This window comes from Bos indicus, chromosome 28 (assembly GCF_029378745.1).
Source record: "Bos indicus isolate NIAB-ARS_2022 breed Sahiwal x Tharparkar chromosome 28, NIAB-ARS_B.indTharparkar_mat_pri_1.0, whole genome shotgun sequence".
In the NCBI taxonomy this organism is placed as follows: Eukaryota; Metazoa; Chordata; class Mammalia; order Artiodactyla; family Bovidae; genus Bos; species Bos indicus.
The window spans coordinates 28,280,824-28,300,343 of record NC_091787.1 but is presented as its reverse complement, the minus strand read 5'-3'; the positions used below and the strand labels follow the sequence as shown (position 1 = coordinate 28,300,343).

The window sequence follows — 19,520 nt, the reverse complement described above, 5'->3', positions numbered from 1 at the left end:
ATTAGAATACGATATTTATTGTTCTCTTTCAGACTCACTTCACTCTGTATAATAGGCTCTAGGTTCATCTACCTCATTAGAACTGACTCAAAGGTTCCTTTTTGTGGCTGAGTAATATTCCACTGTGTATATGTACCACAACTTCTTTATCCAGTCGTCCGTCGATGGACATCTAGGTTGCTTCATGTTCTAGCTATTGGAAATAGTGCTGCACTCAACAGTGGGATACATGTGTCTTTTTCAGTTTTGGTTTCCTCAAGGTACATGCCTAGGAGTGGGATTGCTGGGTCATGTGGTGGCTTTATTCCTAGTTTTTTAAGGAATCTCCATACTGCCTTCCATAGTGGCTGTATCAGTTTACATTGCCACCAACAGTGCAAGAGCATTCCCTTTTCTCCACACCCTCTCCAGCGTTTATTGTTTATAGACTTTTTGATGATGGCCATTCAGACTGGTGTGAGGTGATATTTCATTGTAGTTTTGATTTACCTTTCTCTAATAATGAGCAATGTTGAGCATCTTTTCATGTGGTTGTTAGCCATCTGTATGTCTTCTTTGAATAAATGTCTGTTTAGGTCTTTTTCCCACTTTTTGATTGGATTGTTTTTCTTGCATTGAGTTTCTTGATTGTTTTTCTTGTATGAGCTGCTTGTATATTTTGGAAGTTAATCCTTTGTCAGTTGTTTCATTTGCTATTATTTTCTCCCATTCTGAGGGTTGTCTTTTCACCTTGCTTATAGTTTCCTTTGCTGTGCAAAAGCTTTTAAGTTTAATCAGGTCCCGCTTGTTTACTTTTGTTTTTATTTCCATTCCTTTAGGAGGTGGGCCATAGAGGATCTTGCTTTGATTTATGTCATCGAGTGTTCTGCCTATGTTTTCCTCTAAGAGTTTTATAGTTTCTGGTCTTACATTTAGGTTTTTAATCCATTTTGAGTTTATCTTTGTGTATGGTGTTAGAAAGTGTTCTAATTTCATTCTTTTACATGTAGCTGTCCCGTTTTCCCAGCACCATTTATTGAAGAGGCTGTCTTTGCCCCATTGTATATTCTTGCCTCCTTTGTCAAAAATAAGGTACCCATAGGTGCATTGGTTTATTTCTGGGCTTTCTATCTTGTTCCATTGGTCTATATTTCTGTTTTTTTTGCCAGTACCATACTGTCTTGATGACTGTAGCTTTGTAGTATAATCTGAAGTCAGGAAGGTTGATTGCTCCAGCTCCATTCTTCTTTCTCAAGACCACTTTGGCTATTCGGGGTCTTTTGTGTTTCCATATGAATTGTGAAATTTTTTGTTCTAGTTTTGTGAAAAATGCAATTGGTAATTTGATAGGAATCACATTGAATCTGTAGATTGCATTTGGTAGTATAGTCATTTTCACTGTATTGATTCTTCCTACCCAGGAACATGGAATATCTCTCTATCTGTTTATGTCATCTTTGATTTCTTTCATCAGTCGCTTATAATTTTCTGTGTACAGTTCTTTTTGTCTCCTTAGGTAAGTTTATTCCTAGATTTTTAATTCTTTTTGTTGCAAAGGTGAATGGGATTGATTCCTTAACTTCTCTTTCTGGTTTTTCACTGTTAGTATATAGAAATGCAGTGATTTCTGTGTATTGGTTTTGTATCTTGCAACTTTGCTAAATTCACTGATTAGCTCTAGTAATTTTCTGATCATCCTTATTGATTGTCCTTGCGGGTTCCTTTTGGCCCCTTACATAGGAGTGTCCCATAAGGTCTCTGTTCTTGGCTGTCTTCTTGCTCTGACTCCTCCTCACCCTGTGGTTGCATCTTTCCCACACTTTTAACTACTGTTTTTGCACTGATGACTCCCAAGTCTGTCTTTGGCCCAGATTTTTCTCTTGAGCCTCAGGCTTGTTATTTCGATCTGTCTCCTGGACATGTCCCACAAGATACCCAGTGCCACACATGCAGAAGTATACACACTGTTAACCCTCTCTCCACCACTTCCCACCTGGTCAGTGACACTCCTGGTCATTCAGTTAAGGTGTGCTCTTGGGAGCAGCTCTCGGCTGCCTCCTCTTCTGTGACACTGTGGTGCTTGCGGGTCCCAGCTTCTCTCTCACAAGCTCTTTTGAGTATTAATATATGACCTTGTCTCTGTTCTCCCTGTCCCTGCCATAGTTTAGATATTCCTCCCTTTCTCCTTTATAGTGTGGTCCTCTGAAGCCAGACTGCATGGGCTCTCATTTTGGATATATCACTTATTAGTTACGTCCCTTGGTCAAATTTTATAACTTCTCTGTGCCTCAGGTTCCTCACTGGTAAGATAGAGATAATTTATCATGAAGATTAAATGATTTAAGAGATACAAAGTGCTTAGAATAGTGCCTGACACATCATGTTTGTTATTATTTCTATTATTAATACCACCTAGCTGACCTCGGTACCGCTGGTCCCTTCCCTTCTGAAGCATTTTCCAGTCTTCCACAGTGTGAGATTAATGAATGGACATCTGACAACATCATTCCCTTTTAAAAAATTTCCGTGGCTTCCCATTCTCTGACCACTTGCTTACATCCAGTTCATCTCCACTTTTTTCTCTAACTTGTTACAGTTATATTAAGTAATTGGTAGTTTTCAAGGTAAGCTGTGGTCTTACATGCCTTGGCATCTTTGCACACTATTTCTCCTGCTTGATGTGTCCTTCCTTCCCTAGTTTCATCTGAAAATCTTTAATAATCCTTTAAAACCATACTTATTTTATTTTTTAACATTCACTTCTCAGTTTTTAATCAGTCAAATGCATGAGTTAACCAATCATAGCAAGTAGTTACAGAAAGTATAGTACAGTGGTGCTCTGGTAGATACAAGACAGATATGCTGTTGAGGAGCAGACAATCCAGTGGGGAAACAAGACAGACAAACGTGAAACATTAAGGGACTGTCCTTGGGAAGGTTAAGTAGAGCCTACTTAGTGGGGTAGCATTTCAGAGAAGAGCAAACTCATTGGTCATGGATACTGAGGGGTGGTTGTGTTAGGTACTTAGAAAGACTTCGTGGAAAAGTGGGATTTTAATTGGGCTTGGAAGGGTAATGAAATCTGTATAGATGGAGGGAAGGGGAAGTGGGCGTGTGGGGCCCAGGTAACAGAAGGCAAAGAGGCGGCAGTTGGAAGCTGCTCAGTGGAGGAGGCCTGCTAGGAAAGTGTGCATGTTGAGGAGTTTGAGGATGTGAGGCCGCCTCAGCAAATGCTGTGGCAGGCGGCAGGGAGTTATGGGGTCTGCAGAGCAGGAAGTACCCTTGGGTTCTGGTATGTCCTATGCCAAACTGTACTGAGGCAAAAGGAAAACTCAATAATACTGATCCTGCCTTCATTCAGAAATGTGATATTTTGTTCATCCTGAGTTTTTTTGCATTAATTTTGAGTTTTAAAATATTGCATTAAAGCCTTATTTATCTCCTTTATAAAAAAAAAAATTAGTTCTTGTGATTACTGCATTTTTTGGCACATCCTTAAATTGTGTGCCTCAGGCAAGTGTCTCACTTACCTCACCCTCGTCCCAGCCCTGTGTTCTGTTTCTGGAGGTCAGTGGTGAGGGTCTGGAGGTCAGTGGTGAGGGTATGGATATTTATTTTATTATTATTAATTATAGCTTCTTGTTGTTGTTCAGTCGCTCAGTCATATCTGACTCTTTGCGACCCCATGGACTGCAGCATGCCAGGCTCCCCTGTCCTTCACCATCTCCTGGAGCTTGCTCAAACTCATGTCCATTGAGTTGGTAATGCCATTCAACCATCTCATCCTCTGTCATCCCCTTCTCCTGCCTTCAATCTTTCCCAGCATCAGGGTGTTTTCTAATGAGTCAGCTCTTTGTGTCAGGTGGCTTACTCATGTTTAAATATTTTTGGTTAGTAGACAGCATTTAATAGAAACAATTAAGATAAAGAAGTTAGAATTACAAAAATATTAATTTGGAACTTTGAAGCCTGAAAAACATGAAAGGGAAAAGAATCCTTTGTGCTTCTGAGATAATCTCTACAGGAGGATAACCCCCTCTTGCTTCAGCGTATGAGTGCAAGCAGAAGATGGTTGTTTTGCCCACGTTCTATAACTGAGAGATAGGGGTACCAGAGGCTGCTGAACTTGTGGATATAGGCATTGGGCAACTCAGCTGTTGCAACCAGAGATTCTGCCCCATGGCCTCAGGAAAACTCCCACAAATGGGCCATCCAAGGTGAGCTTGACCCACATCTCATATAAAACAGACCCATCCAGCCTGCTCAAAGAGAAGCCGCTCACTGGGCCACAGTGTTTTACCACAGGCCATGGGCATCCCAGGTGGCACAGTGGTAAAGAACCCACCTGCCGACGTAGGAGATGCAAGAGACTCAGGTTCAATCTTTGGGTCTGGAAGATCCCCTAGAAGGAAATGGCACCCCACTCCAGTATTCTTGCCTGAGAAATCCCATGGACAGAGGAGCCTGGTGGCCTACAGTCCATGGGGTCGCAAAGAACTGGACATGAGTGAGCACACGCAAGTGGCCCAAGAAGCAGTGGAAGATTCACAAACCCTCCAAATGTCTCAGGGCCACTTGCATCTGGGAAAAGAGGTGGTGTGTGATACAAAGAGCATTCCTAGTATGTATACCTAACATGTAAAAGCTAAAAAAAGTGAAATCTGTTGTTCATTAGTACACTGGTGACGAATGAAAGATTTTGAGCCAGGAAAGTTAGAGTGCAGTACAAATCTCAAAAACAAACAAACAAGGGAAAAGTTAAAAGGAACACACTGCTCTCTGTGCTCGTCGCCAGGTGAGCTGTTCTGTCATTTGATGCAGACCTCCCTGTCAACACCTGTGTTCAGAGAGCACTTCACCAGGCCCAGGGTGGACGTTCGGGCACAATAGGTAAAAACCCCAGGCTGAACTTCACCGTCAGGTACGTGGGTGGTCACATAAGATGGCTGTTTTCTGAATACTCCAACCAAGATCTGCTCCACCACACCCTTGCTGGAATAATGACCCCTTCTCAGTGGCACAACTGGCAAAATTCTTCAGAACTGAAGGGGAGATAGAGAGTTTTTCAGACAAACAAAAAATGAAGGAGTTCATCACCACTAGATCAGCCTTATAAGAAGTGTTAAAGGGAGTCCTTTAGGCTGCTGATCAGGACACCTGAACAAAGGGAAAAATTCTTGTGCAAGAATCGTTTCTGGTGGAGGTATTGGAATGAACAGCCATCACCAAGACAGAACTCATCCACTACAGAGCCCCAGTGCTTAGAGCCAGCTGGAGTCCCTTTGGAGCATCAGTCACGGTGCCTGTGGATTTTCCTGTAGTCGTCTTCACTGGTACCGCACTTCTGCCCCTTTGATGTAGTGGCCAGGGCTGCCGGGAACTTCACAGTGCATGCTCTTTCCCAGGGAGTAAATGTCTTGAATCGAGTTGTGGCAGACCTCATTTGATCCTGGCAGAAACACATCAGTCATGGTAGCTTTTGGTTCTGTGACTGGATTGACCACTAAAGCACTTTCTTTCAGGCAGCTCTCTGTTGAACCTGGCTGCTTGCACCAGATTTCCAAGATGATAAACTTCCATGTTCCTTCAAGACCATGCTTAAGCCTCCTGTGAAAACCTGGCCCCTCCAAATACAGTTGGTCACTCCCTTAACACTCACCATGATGTTCTGCAGTTGTTTCCAGGTCTGTTATCCACATGAAGCTGTGTGTTTCATGATGGTGGGGACTGCAGCCTCTCTTCTGAGGGCCTTGTGCAGTAATCGGCTCAGAGCAGATGCTCTGTAAATGTTGAATTTGTAATCGGGGTTCAGTTTACTAAGGTTTCTGTGCTGCTTTCTTCAATTTCCGCAGGCTGCAGGAATTGGTTGATCGAGTGCTGGAACGTTTTCAGGCATCTGGACTAATAGTGAAGGAGTGGAATAGTGTGAAACTCCATGCTACAGTCATGAATACTCTGTTCAGGAAAGACCCCAATGGTAAGTGTTCCATAGAACCACAGTACAGTTTGTGACCACCAAGGTCTAATGATATCCCTGGGGTTTGAAGAGAATTGGCTATCAAAGGATCTCTGACGTATCTTTTTTATATCCATTATCTTGTTTTGATGAGTACAGTGGAAGAGGGCAGGATCATATCGTGCATGGGACTGTATAGCTTCTCAAATCTTATACTCTTCTTGCACATAAGGTTGCTAGATGTAGCAAATAAAAATGCAGGATTCCTAAGTAAATTTTAGGTGGACAGTGAATAATTGTTTTAGTGTAACTGTGTCCTAAGGAATGCATGGCAGCTTTTTTTTTTTTTTTCAGAAACAAGAGAAGATTAACTAATAAAAGTAAGTGTTAGAGCAGTGATTCTCAACTAGAGGCAGTTTTGTCCTTCCAGAGGACATTCTCTGGAGACACTTGGGTTGTCACAGTTAGGGAAGTGGGAGTGGGTTGATAGTGGCATCTAATGCATAGAGGTTAGGGGTGCTGCTTATCTCTCTCCAATGCACAGGACAAGCCCCTCATAATGAAGAATTTTTCAGCCCTGCATGTCAGTAGCACCAAGGTTGAGAAACTTTGTGTTAATGTTTTTTTTTTCCCCTCCTGAATCTAAAAGCCTTCATATAAAAATGCCTTGTTTTAACCCTTTATTTGGGATAATAATCTGCATTTTAAAAAGGATTATTTTTCTTCCCATCCCCACCTGCCAAGTGAAAGCTGTCTGGCACATTCAGCATCTATTTGAACAGGAGCTACAAATTCAAGTTATGTGCAGCTTCTTCTTTAAAGCCTGTTGTTCAAAATATACCACCACCAAAACCCCATATATAGGTTTTATTACCTTTGTTAGGACTGACCTTGGTTTTAGAAAGTCTTCATTGGAAGAGGACTTCATTAGGACTCCACTGGAACCCATGAACTATTTAAGATTTATAGTTTAGGACAGTTTTTGTATCCCTTTTTGCCAAAGTACATCTTTTAATTTCTCTCAGATACATACCAGAGATCTCAACTGTAAGGTGGTTTGGTTTGATTAGAGCCATTGTAGGACTGAGAGAGACGTAGCTATCCAATTCTTAGTTCTAGTGTTATGTTTTTTTGATGCTAGATTGTATTTTAAGACTTAAAAATAAATTGTTGTCTTTAAATCTTAGTTCAGAGCTCTTACAACTTATTTCATGCCCCATTATTACCTAACCTCTTAACATAAAAGAGTTGAATTATATAGGAATCTGTTTCTTTTAAATTGTGTGGATCCAGATGTATATTCAGTTGGCACCAGAGCATCATATAGGAAAATATTCTGTGTTGACAGTCTAGTTATCCTTTCCTATTGACAGATATTTTAAATGTAACAGCTTTATTGAGATATAATTCATATAGTATATAATTTATCCATTTAAAGTATATAATTCAGTAATTTTTAGTATAGTGAGTTATGCAGCCTTTACCACAGTACATTTTGAAACATTTTCATCACCCCAGAAAGAAACTCTCTAGTTACTGGCAGTGACTCCCCGTTTCCCCCTTGCCGTTCAGTCCTCGGCACTACCAGTCTACTTTCTGTACAATGAATTTGCCTTTTCTGCGTATTTCACATAAATACTGATAGAATCATGCAATATGGGATCTTCTGTGACTGGCTTCTTTCACTTAGCATAATGTTTATAAGGTTCAGCCATGATACAGTGTCATTCCTTTTTATTACCAAATAATAACCCATTGTATGGACATAGCACATTTTATTTATCCATTCAGCAGTTGATGGACATTTGTATTGTTTCCACTTTTGGGCTATTATGAAAAATGCTGCTGTAAACATTTATGTATGTATTTTTATGTTTTCATTTCTATTAAGTAAATACTGAAGAGTGAAATTGCAGAGTCATGATTAATGCAAAGTTGTAACTTTTTGCGTAACTGCCAGACTGTTTTCCACAGTGGTTGCACCATTTTACATTCCCACAAGCAGTACAATAGCCACCCTGCCTTATCTGCAGGAGATACATTCCAGTGTCCCCAGTGGATACCTGAAACCATATACCAGACATCCTATATTTTTCCTATGCATGAATACCTATGATAAAGTTTAATTCATAAATTAAGTACAGTAAGAGATTAACAACCAATAGTAAAGTAGAAGAATTAAACAATATACTATGATAAAAATTATGTGAATGTTATCTATCTCTCTCAAAATTTCTTCTTGTACAAATTTAATGCCTTTTTCATTTTCACCAAGTACTTACCATGCACGGTGACCATAACTCTTGCGGTTTGAGGTGTAACAGCAAAACTAGTTATGAATTTATTTTTCCTTCATCCCAATTTCATTGATAGATTTGTTCTTACTGTAGATCTTAGCAAACTTTAGCTAAGATTTTTTTTCTTTCCTTATTAAGTCACGAACTTTCACCTTTTCACTTAAAGAAAGCACTTTATGGCTTTTCTTGGGCATCTCCAAATTGCTAGCATCACTATTCTTGTATTTTGAGCCCATGATTAAATAAAATAAGGGTGATTTGAACACAAGCCAGTGCAATACCTTGGCAGTCATTATGATAACCGAGAGAAAGGGGTATGTTGGACAAAGTGATGATACTTCCTGGGTGGGATGGATCACACTGCTCAGAATGGTGCATGATTAAAAACTTAGAAATTGTTTATTTCTGGAATTTTCCATTTAATGTTTTCTGATCTTAGTTGACCATGGGTAACTGAAAAGGTGGAAAGAAGAACCATGAACAAGGAGGGATGCAGTACATCAGGGCTTCAATTTCTCTACATCTTTACCTGCACTTATTATCTGTCTTTTTTGTTATTGCCATCATCTTGAGTGTGAAGTGGTATCTCGTGGTTTTGATCTACATTCCCCTCATGGCTAATGCTATTTACTTATAGATTTTGAACCTGTTAGTAAACATTTCAATCTCCAGATTTCATTACTGCTTTTTTAAATTGACATTTACCTAGTATGAATTCTGCTTTATAAAGTTTCACGTTTTCTTTTAACAGGGGACCTATTTTTACGTTGTGAAAAACTTTGGGCTCTTTATAAGAGAATAGTTCTCATTAGAGAAGTAGTCCTATAGTTACCCAGGTGTAATTCTAATGGACTTTCTAAAATATATTATCTTCCTGGGATTAGCTGTTTGAATATATTTTATCAGTTCTGATGTGCAATCTCCATAGTTACATACAATAAAAGAGTATACTCAAAAGTAGAAATACACATACTTTTAAGTGTCTGTTGGTGGGCAGGAAAAAGTTGGTATTTCAGAAAAGATCCTGAGAGTTAAATAATTCTTGAAGATGTTTTGAATTTTATATACCTTGGATACTTCTCTATCTTGTATTTTCTTTTGAAAAGGCTGTTGAATACATTGTTTTGCTTTTTCATAATGGTTATCCTTTTCTTTGATATCCATTTTTTTCCTGCTGTATTTGAAGGACAGCTTTTGGTATAAGCAAGCTAAATTAATACAAGGATTTAGAGCACAGCTTTGATGAGGCTAAGGTCATAGATTTGCAGATTTCTGTGTAGAACGTAAGGATACCTTTGATTGGAACTGGAGAGGTTTTTCTCATTTCAGGGGAGTCCTTAAATCAACCCAAACCATGATTATCAGCATTTTTTACTAGTTAATGGGTGAACTTTTATGTATTTAAAAATCTGTACAGCTTATAAGGAATCTTGGGTTTTAGACTGCAGGGAATCTTTGGAAATCACCCACTCTTAACTTCTAACTTTGTAAATGAGGAACTGAAGAGATATAATTTGCCTAAGAATATGGTTTGTTATGTAGTTTATGTACAGTGAGTACGTGGACAATGTTGAATGAATAAATATATACCAAATGAGTTGATGACAGAGCTGAGACTAGTCTCTCGACTATAATAATACGATGTTTTCCCCTCCATGTTAAGTTACTTTCCAGGCTTCCCTCATAGCTCAGTTGGTAAAGAATCCACCTGCAATGGAGGAGAACCCTGTTTGATGCCTGGGTTGGGAAGATCCCCTGGAGAAGGGATAGGCTACCCACTCCAGTATTTTGGGGTATCCCTTGTGGCTCAACTAATAAAGAATCCGCCTGCAATGCAGGAGACTGGGGCTCGATCCCTGGGTTGGGAAGATCCCTTGGAGAAGGGAAAGGCTAGCCACTCAAGTATTCTGGCCTGGAGAATTCCATGGACAGTCCATGGGGTCGCAAAGAGTCGGACACAACTGAGTGACTTTCACTTCACTTCACTTCACTTGTGGCTCAGCTGGTAAAGAATCTTCTTGCAATGCGGGAGATCTGGGTTCGATCCCTGGGTTGGGAAGATCCCCTGGAGAAGGGAAAGGCTACCCACTCCATTAATTTGGCCTGGAGAATTCCGCAGACTGTATAGACCATGGACTTGCAGAGAGTCGGACACCCAGAGACTTTCACTTTTTCACTGTGTTACTTTCTAGGTAGTACATGAAGGTCTTGCTAGTTGTCCCTGTAGAAATCCAAGAGGAAACAGACAGCTCAATAACCCAAGCTTCTGTTCTAACACTGTCTTTGGAATATTTACAGCTGAAGGCAGGTACAATCTCTACACAGCAGATGGCAAATATATCTTCAAGGAAAGAGAATCATTTGATGGCCGAAACATTTTAAAGGTCAGTACAAATCTGAGTGAATTGGAAATCCTTTAGCATGTGTCCTAAAATAAGGGAGGACAATAAGTTTTCCTTTTAACAGTAAAGTATATTTTTCTTATACTTCCCATGAGGATTATTGACTGAAAGGACTGTTAAATTTCTTTTCATTGTCCTAAAAGAGAAATCTTTTTGACCTGTTAAGGCTGTTGGTGTCTCTTAGAGTACTTAAAGTTGATGATTTAAGAAACAACTATACTATTTGAATCCATAGGAATAAGTTGATTTTAACCTTGTGAGTCTTACTCTGTATTTTACCCTTGAAGGACTGAGTATGCATTTTTTAAGTGAAGAATTGTCTTGTTCTAGTAGATTTTTCTCTTCACCCACAGAGTCACTCTCCAAAGTTCCTGTGTAATCTATTTTTACTCAGGAACAGCCCATGTGCTAAAAAGTAGGTGGTCCATTTCTGACTGTTGAGGATTTGCTTCTGAGTGTTAAATTAACCTATGAAATTTAAATGAAAAGGGTTCTTCAGGATTGCATTATCTTTCTCCCACAGACCACATTCTATAACATCCACAGTTTAGGCCCTCTCTGTCAGGTTAACATGCCATTGTGCCTCTGGGAAAAGGGAAACATAAGTTGATATCAAAGGAAAGGTTTTTGATTCTTCATTTTACTTGTTCTATAATGGTTTGGGTCATGTATTTTCAAGGCCATGGGTATTTTTTGGAGCTGGGAGGGAGAGGATGTAAATAATAAAACTTCAGAGCAAGCTCTAGCTTTAGAAATGTTTTTTTCTTTTTCCTCCATTCCTTTATCTTGTCACTTGACAGATTTCTTGCCAAATGCCTAATGTGACCCCATTGCCTCTAATTAATGACATCACTCTTCAGCAGCTGCAAGCTTCTCATTGCAGAGCCTAGCAGAGCAATGGCAGCATTCTCTTTAGGCAGGCATTCCAGCTCCCACATTACAGAGCTTTGTTGATTCCTTCTTTTCCTTGATACCTTTCCTCTCTTTGAATAGTTTTATTTTCAGAGTAGTTCTGGTAGCTTCAGTTTGAGTGGCAGGTTGCTAATGAATTCAGTTGCAGTTAACTTTTTTCCCAGGCCACAGCTTTATTGTGATATGAATCTCTTTCCTCCTCTAGCTCATTTCCTGAGGCTTTTAAAATAATAGCATTAATTATTTTGCTTTCTTTGTTACTGCTAATTTGATAAAGAAAGAAGCTAGATGAATGGGGAAAGAAATCTGTTGGAATGACTCAAGCCAACTTGGTTTCTTTGAAATTAGAATTAAGCCCAAAAGGTATAAGGTATATTGATGCAAGTTGCGGGTGAGGTGCTTTGACATCTGTAAGAAGGAGGTAACCACAGGTAGCCTGAGAAGTGGCTGTATGAACAGTATGGGTCTCTTGTTTGGTATTTAACTTCTCTCATTCTGGAAAGTCAGTTTTCCATTTAAAGATGCTTGACTTGGAAATCTTTCTAACCCACCCCAATGATAACATGGCCATAGCTCCCTCTAGTGTTGACAAAGCTTGCTGTAATAGTTGTACCCTTACTGTTTAATGCCTGATTGGAGTTTTAGAACTGGGCCCAGCGAGGTTCTTGCAAACTATTTAGTCCAGTTCCTCATTTTACTCTCTAAGGGTGCAAGATCCAATATGGTTAAAGTGACTTGTCAAAGGTTATTGCTAGGTAGTAGCAGAGTTTGAATCAGAAAAAAAGATTTAAAACTCACAAATTAGCTTTTCTACCTTCTTCATAAAGATGCTCAGTGTTTAGGCAGAGATCAGTAGATACTTGAAATTGGGCCTCTCTGTTTGAAATGTGATAATATCTGACTGGACATAAATGTTGGGGCAGTGGATATGCCAGTTAGTCTAAAACTGGCAAATTAACAATTAGACTTTTGAGGTGAATGTAATACTAACACCAACAGAAATACTGACTGTGTGCTATCTGTCAGACCATGTGCTCTGCAGATAAAACAGTCATTATGATACAGTCCCTACCTTCCAGGAGCTTCCTATCTCTGAGAGATACAGCAGATTAATAGGCAGTATTTTAATATATAGTATAAAATGATGGGAGCAGATTATGAGATGGAGGAAGAGAAGTACCTTTGAACACAGTTCCTTTGAACACAGGTAGTTGTAACAAAATATCTTTTGATAGAATCTATAACATATTATTTTTAATCATTAGTTCCAGAAAATATAATCTTTCACTTATATTTAATCAAAGGAATTAACTTTTCTTTGAGAATAAAGATAAAATGTAGCATCCAACACTGATTCCCCAGACATATAAGAGGTAATAGCTATATTTATAAAGTAGCTATAGCAGTGCACTTTTTTGGAATTACAAGTCTTTCTCAATTAGAATATGAAAACACATGGCCCCTGAATCCCTGGCAAAAAAAAAAAGCAAGAGATTAAAAAAGCCTATGGATTATATATGTAGTTTTTGTACCACATATAATTATTATGTTCAGAAAGGAAAAAAAATCACTTTCACTAACAAGATAGGAACTGACTTGGAGTAAACAGAAAGGTTAACAGCATTGGTTGTTAAGGAGCCCAAGTATATGTGTGCAGCATATTAACAGCTACACAGGTCAAGGATCAGGAATGCTGGTGATGGGAAGCAGCCTTGGAAAAAAATCAACTTCATCTGCTATTCAAAGAGAAACAAAACGATAATGAGAGTCATTGCTCATTGCTGTAAGAATTTAATGAGTAACAGCCAATTGCTATTCTACTCCATGAAGAGAATTGGTCCTTTTGATTCAGTGCAATATTATGTGTTCTGGATGCCTTAATAAGAAAAAAAAAGATCTCCAATGACTTTTGGAGGTAGAAGCTATGTTTTTGTTTTGTATAGCTCTTTTGAGAGTTCTTGCAGCTATTATAGACTAGTATCTGATTATTCCTTGTTAAAATAAGAATTTTATTATTCTAAGAAGGACTTTGAAAGAAGAACTGACAACTAGAGAATCATTCCCTTGTGTTTTTCAAACCAGAAAAGCAATGTATTTAGTAGTGGTAGTTTTTTATGAAAGACTGACAGATGGCTCTGAAAGGAGGATGTACATGCGAGTGAAGACGACCTCGGCCTCATTAATAGGATAGTGTGCTGTCAGAGTTTCCATTTCTCATCTAAGAGATAGGAGCGAAGATGTGGTTTGGTTATCTGTAACGCAGTGATAAGCTTGTAAATGGAGAAATCATGCTGACCTAAAAACATTCTGCCAGGAAATAACTGCTCCCTCACTAGCTAGAAGTAGGATAGTCATTGACTGCCAGCTTCTGGAGGGAGAAGTGGTCTTAGTTGTTGGGGGCCAGCGTGAGGCGCTCCGCCCATGGCAAAGGTCATGAGGAAGGAGGCTCGACATACGCAAAGGCGGGATCGAGTCTCAGGAGTCCCCCTGGAAATTCTCGAGCATCTACCCCCATAACCAGAGCCTGCCTACTTTACTACTTTGTGCTCTCCCCTACACCTCTGACTTTACGGGGGGCTGTCCCCCACCACCTCTTTCGGAGAAGGAGTTAACTTAGAGCTCCAGTTAATAATAATTCCTGGGCGTGATAGGAGTGTTTCAACCTACAAACTCCTCTGAAGGTTCTCTAGCCTGCCTGACAGGCTTGTCCGGCCACATGTGATTGCTCACAGCCTCCCAATCGTGAGAGGCACGAGATGCTTTAAACCTTCTAAAAACAGGTTCTTTAGAGAAGTTAGAAAATTATTAGTATAAGTATAGTGGGCTGATTATAAATTGTGTTGGTAACGGGTTTTTCATTTGTTGAGCCAATGTTTACTGCTAAGTCTCCACTTCCCCTGCCCTTATACACATTAATGAATATATAGAAGAAATAAGTATTAACCTTTGCTATAAATCACGTTAGACCTTAGGCCAAGTAAATTCTTTCCTTAACTAAAACCCACTACACCCTCACCCTATAGGAATGTAACTTTATTTGAGTGACATCTGTTTTAAGAATAATCACCCCTGGAGAATTAAGTGTTGACTGACCGCTGTCACAAGGAGAGGGTCGTAAATTGTCAGCAGGCCCCCCTGGCCAGAAGATGATGTAACACCCCTAAGACCTCTGTATACATTTATGTGAAGCACCTGACTTTAATAAAAGTCAGGACTGCTGTCCCCACGTGACTTTTGTATAACGTCTCAGTGTATAAAAACAGACTCTGGAAAATAAAGAATTGGGATCAGTTCCTCGAAAGACTGGTCTCCCCATGTCGCTCTCTCTCTCACTCTGGCTGAGTCTCCATCTGGAGCGCGGAACCCACCAAGCTTACTAATTTTGCCTGGGCTTCTAAGATCCGACCGGGGAGGCCTCAGTGTCTCCTCTCCTTCAGGAGAACGGAAGGACGCCTGCGGCCTACGTAAGTGGTGCAAGCTTCTTGTCTTGAAGTTTTATTGGTCTCCTGCGTAAACCAAGCTACTCAGCCTCTTTTCTCCACTGAATTTTCCTACTGAGCTATCCTCATTCTATTACTCTTTACATCTCTAATTAATGTCTAATTGAAGCTATTGTATCCTGATCCTTGCCGACGCTGTCTCCCCTTCCAATACCCTGGATCAGCTGGGGCTGGACCCCGGCACTTAGTGGCAGTCTTGTTTGGGGGACCTATGAAATGCCCTTATGCAGTTGAATCAGTATTCTAAGACTATGCTCTCAGCAGATTGAATAGGGGTGCAGTTTTCACTTTCATGCATTGGAGAAGGAAATGGCAACCCACTCCAGTGTTCTTGCCTGGAGAATCCCAGGAATGGAGAGCCTGGTGGGCTGCCGTCTATAGGGTCGCACAGAGTTGGACACGACTAAAGCAACTTAGCAGCAGCAGCAGAATGTACTGTAGGTCCAAAAGCAAAGGACAAAAGTGCCATTTCTTTAGATACTTAAAAATCCTGGAGCATATAAACCAAGTAAAAAGCACATGTGTTTCCATTTTATATATAAGAATATTTAAATTTAGAGAAAGAGGGAATTGTCAGTATTTTACTATATTAATATTTAATAGTACTTTACCTGAGAATATGATTTAAATCTAGCTAGCTACATTGAGAGTTTTCTTGAAATATGTAAATAAGAGTGACTCAAGTATTTCATTCAGTTTTGCTCTTTTTCCATCTCTGGCTCTTAAAGTATTTAAGAGGACAGTAGAATGAATACATTTAAATGAGTGCTTTATTTAGTTTTTGTTACTTAGGGAAGTTTCTATAAGGAAGATGTTTAAAAATGCATGCTATTTATTCTCTTGGTAGAAGTGCACAAACATATATGTACTTTAAAACAAATAATCATAAAGTGAACAATGTAACTAACTACCAAGGTCAAAAAGCAGAATGTGCCTCACATGCCCCTCCCTGGCCAACTCTGTGGTCTGTTTGTCTTAAGGTAACAAAGGCACAATTAAGTTCCTAAACACTGTTAGTGAAGAGCTTTGTTTTCAATGATTACTTTGTTTTGGAGTATTAGAAGAATACTGAAAAAAGGAATACATTTTTATTCTTTCAAGGGAAGAGAGATTAGATTGAGAACTCAGTCATGATTTTTTTTAAGAATATATTAATGACTACAAAGGAAGACAAGCATTTAGAAAGTATATTATTTCTGAGGAAGAAAAGATTGTGTTTTTTTCTTATCCAATTCAGTACTAAGCTGTATTACATACTGTTCCTGAAAATTACTCCTTAGTCTTGTGGTTCATCTTTAGAACTTTTTCCTCAAACTTACCTTTTTCAGAAAGCCTGTCCTTGAAAATCTATCACTAAATGTTTCATTGCACTATTACATCAGTATTAATAACAGCAAATTGAATGTAGAAAGAAGTTGTTCTCTCATTACCACCACAGCTGTGGTAGTATTTTTGCTACCTGATATTTCTGTGACTTGAAATTTTAATTTTATTTAAGTAGAATCACTAAGCAGATGCCACTTTCTCTTTAAGCTGTTCATGCTTATACACCATGGACACTTACTAACTTCACTGTGCTTGGACATCCTATTATTTTGTAATAGCTTTTATCCATACATTGAAAGCAATCACATTGTTCTTGACAATCATGTAAAATAGGCATCTTGTTAGAGGAACAAGTGTACAACTTTCTGAAGAATTTCACTTGGAAAATGAAAATGAGATGCTGTGGAAAAGGTTTCTGTCAGAAGAGAGTTCATAGAAATAACATATATACCCACATATGTATATATTCAATTAAGGTTTAGAAAATAATGTCAAGGAGATTTCTGACAGTGTGGAGAGAGACAGAAAATATGAGGGAAAAAATCTGATGAAGAGGATCCTCAAGCAGTGCAAAAATTAACTGTTAGGATTCTTAAGGGGAGAACATAGACCTTGGAGTCTGGAAGTTGGATGAGAGCCCCAGGACTGGTAGTGTTTCCAGGGACTTGGCAATAGTAAAGGGAAAAAAAAAAAAAAAAACCTCTCTGGAAGAAAGTCTCATCACTCTCTGCCTAAAAATATTCTTCCAAAGAATTTTTGCCCCCCAAATGTCCAACACACAAATAACTAGGCATATGAGGAAATTACCCACCATGAGCAAACAGACATCCAGAACTCATAGACATGAAATAACTAAAATTATCATCAGACTTTGGCTAAAAATAACTTTTTTCTAATCAGGTAATTGGAAACTATTGCAAACAAAAAGTGATGTAGCAGTTTTGAAAAAGAACCAAGTAGAAATACTAGAACTGTGAAATACTAGAACTATGAAACTGTGTAAGTGAACGTAAGAGCTCAGTGGATGGATTTGGCAGCAAATTAGATACGGCTGCAGAGGGAAATAGTGACCTAGAAATTATATCAGAAAATATCCAGCATGTTACATTTGCAGAGAGGAAAAGTAAAAATTACAGATAAGAGAAAAAGAGGCATATAGGAGAGAATGAGACATCCTAACACACATTTAATTTGAATCTCAGAAGGAGAGGAGAGAGAGAATGGGCCAAAGCTGATGAAAGACATCAACCTACAGATTAAAGAAGCCAAGTGAATTCCAGTTTTGTTGAGTGAGCTTATATTGCACTTTTCTTTCCTACAACTTGTGACTGAATCATGGACAGCATTAACTAAACTACTTAGACCCCAGCACTTTTTAAGTTGAATGTCCAGAATTCATTGGCAGTATCCACATTACAAAGGACAAAAACCAGGAAATCAACAGAAGAATGCTTTGATTAAAGTTGTTATTTTAATTTTTTTTAAAAGGATAAAAGGTATCCAGGAATTCTTTTTACAGTTTTTATAACTTTCTGCAAGACTGAAACTTCATCGACATACAAAATTTTTAAACTAAAAAAACAGCAAGGAAAGAGAAGGGAAATAGGACACTGCCGTTTGTTATAGTTGTTTTTGTTTTTTTTTTTAAGAAAATTTGCTGAAGTCTTTCCTGTGTTTTGTTCAGCATTTAGGATAGATGCAACTTTTATTAATTCTTGATCTTACCACAAAATTTGGCCCATTTAATTTCAAAGGGTATTAGAATTTAATGTAAGAAACAGGTTCCTGAATAGGGTGTCTCATATTGAGCAAGCTACTAATAAGGTAGTGAAAGTGAAAGATACGACTTTCACTAAAATGTTTTTTGTTTTATTTAAGAAAATAGTGTATATCTCTATAAAGCCATTCTTCCCACCAGCATCCCTTTCAGGCTTTTCCCTACTTAATTCCATGAAACCTATCTGTCAGCTCTATCATTACACTGAAACAGCAGGATAAAAAAGTCAGCAACAGCCCCCATTTGTCCTGTGCCTTGACCTACTTTTATTTTTCCCAGTAACCACATTGAGAATTTTAAGCCCTTTTCTCTTTCAAATGTTCTCTTCTCTTGGCTTCACTGGCATTTGGTTCTTGCTGGTTTTTTCCCTTTTTCTAGATATGCCTTTTTTTTTTTTAAATTCATTGGCTTATATGGCTAGGTCCTGAAGTTTTGTCCTTATCTCTCACTTTTACTGCAGTCTTGTTCTATCCAAATCCCACTCATTCTTCAGAGTCCTATACAGATGTTACGTCCTCTCTAATGGTGAGGGCCATCCCAGTCAGTGGCAAGCTTCTAGCTCTCAGTGCCTTGCCTCCACCCCTTACTTTGTGCAGAAACTGTCAGTGCTTAGCCATGTCTCTTGTGCTGGCAGGCATTCAGGGAGCTAAAACTGTTTTCTACAAAGATCAGAAACCTGTAAATTTCTGTTGATTTTTCTTTTCAAAAAAGAAAAGAAAAAGGTTTTGTTTGACGAAGGGGGTGTTTTTTGCCCCATACTTGAAATTGTAAACTCTCAGGAGTCAGCAAGCTATGGTCTAAGGACCAAATTTGCCCTGTTACCTGTTTCGTTGTGTGGCCCTCAAACTATGAATAGTGTTTCTAGTTTTTTAATGGTTGAAAAAAATTAAAAGAAGAATAATAGTTCATGACATGTAAAAATTATATGAAATTCTAATATCAGGGTCTCTAAGTAAAATTTTATTGGAGCACAGCAATCTTCCTTTATTTATCCACTGACTGCGTTTGTGCCACAGCGCCATAGTTAAGTAGTTGTGACGACAGAGTATGGCTATTTCATTCTTTGTATGTATGTTTATACACGTATGGGACTTCCCAGGTGGATCAGTGGTAAAGAATCTGCCTACAATGCAGAGACTCAGATTTGATCCCTGAATCTGGAAGATCCCCTGGAGAAGGAAGTAGCAACCCACTGTAGTATTCTCGTCTGGGAAATCCCCATGGACAGAGGAGTCTGGGGGTGCTACATACAGTCCATGGGTTTGTAATAAGAGTCGGACATGACTTAGCAAGTAAACAACAGCAACTTGAACCTTTATGGAAAAAGTTTGTTGACCCCTGTCTTAAAGGTTAGTATTTAGTTTAATTTTT

At 38.8% G+C, this 19,520-nt stretch overlaps 1 protein-coding gene across 7 annotated transcripts in view; it reads left to right on the top strand.

Annotated features, from left to right (window-relative positions):
* ASCC1 (activating signal cointegrator 1 complex subunit 1) overlaps positions 1-19,520 on the top strand; it is a 115,163-nt gene that overhangs the window by 72,763 nt on the left and 22,880 nt on the right. For all 7 annotated transcript variants that reach the window (XR_002180081.2, XM_019953697.2, XM_070782263.1 and 4 more), the window contains 2 exons: positions 5,832-5,956; positions 10,531-10,616. Coding sequence is in view for 6 of the 7 variants with exons in the window: in XM_019953697.2 (XP_019809256.2) it covers positions 5,832-5,956; positions 10,531-10,616 (211 nt within the window). In the remaining variant the exon portion in view is untranslated. The remainder of the gene's footprint in view (positions 1-5,831; positions 5,957-10,530; positions 10,617-19,520) is intronic.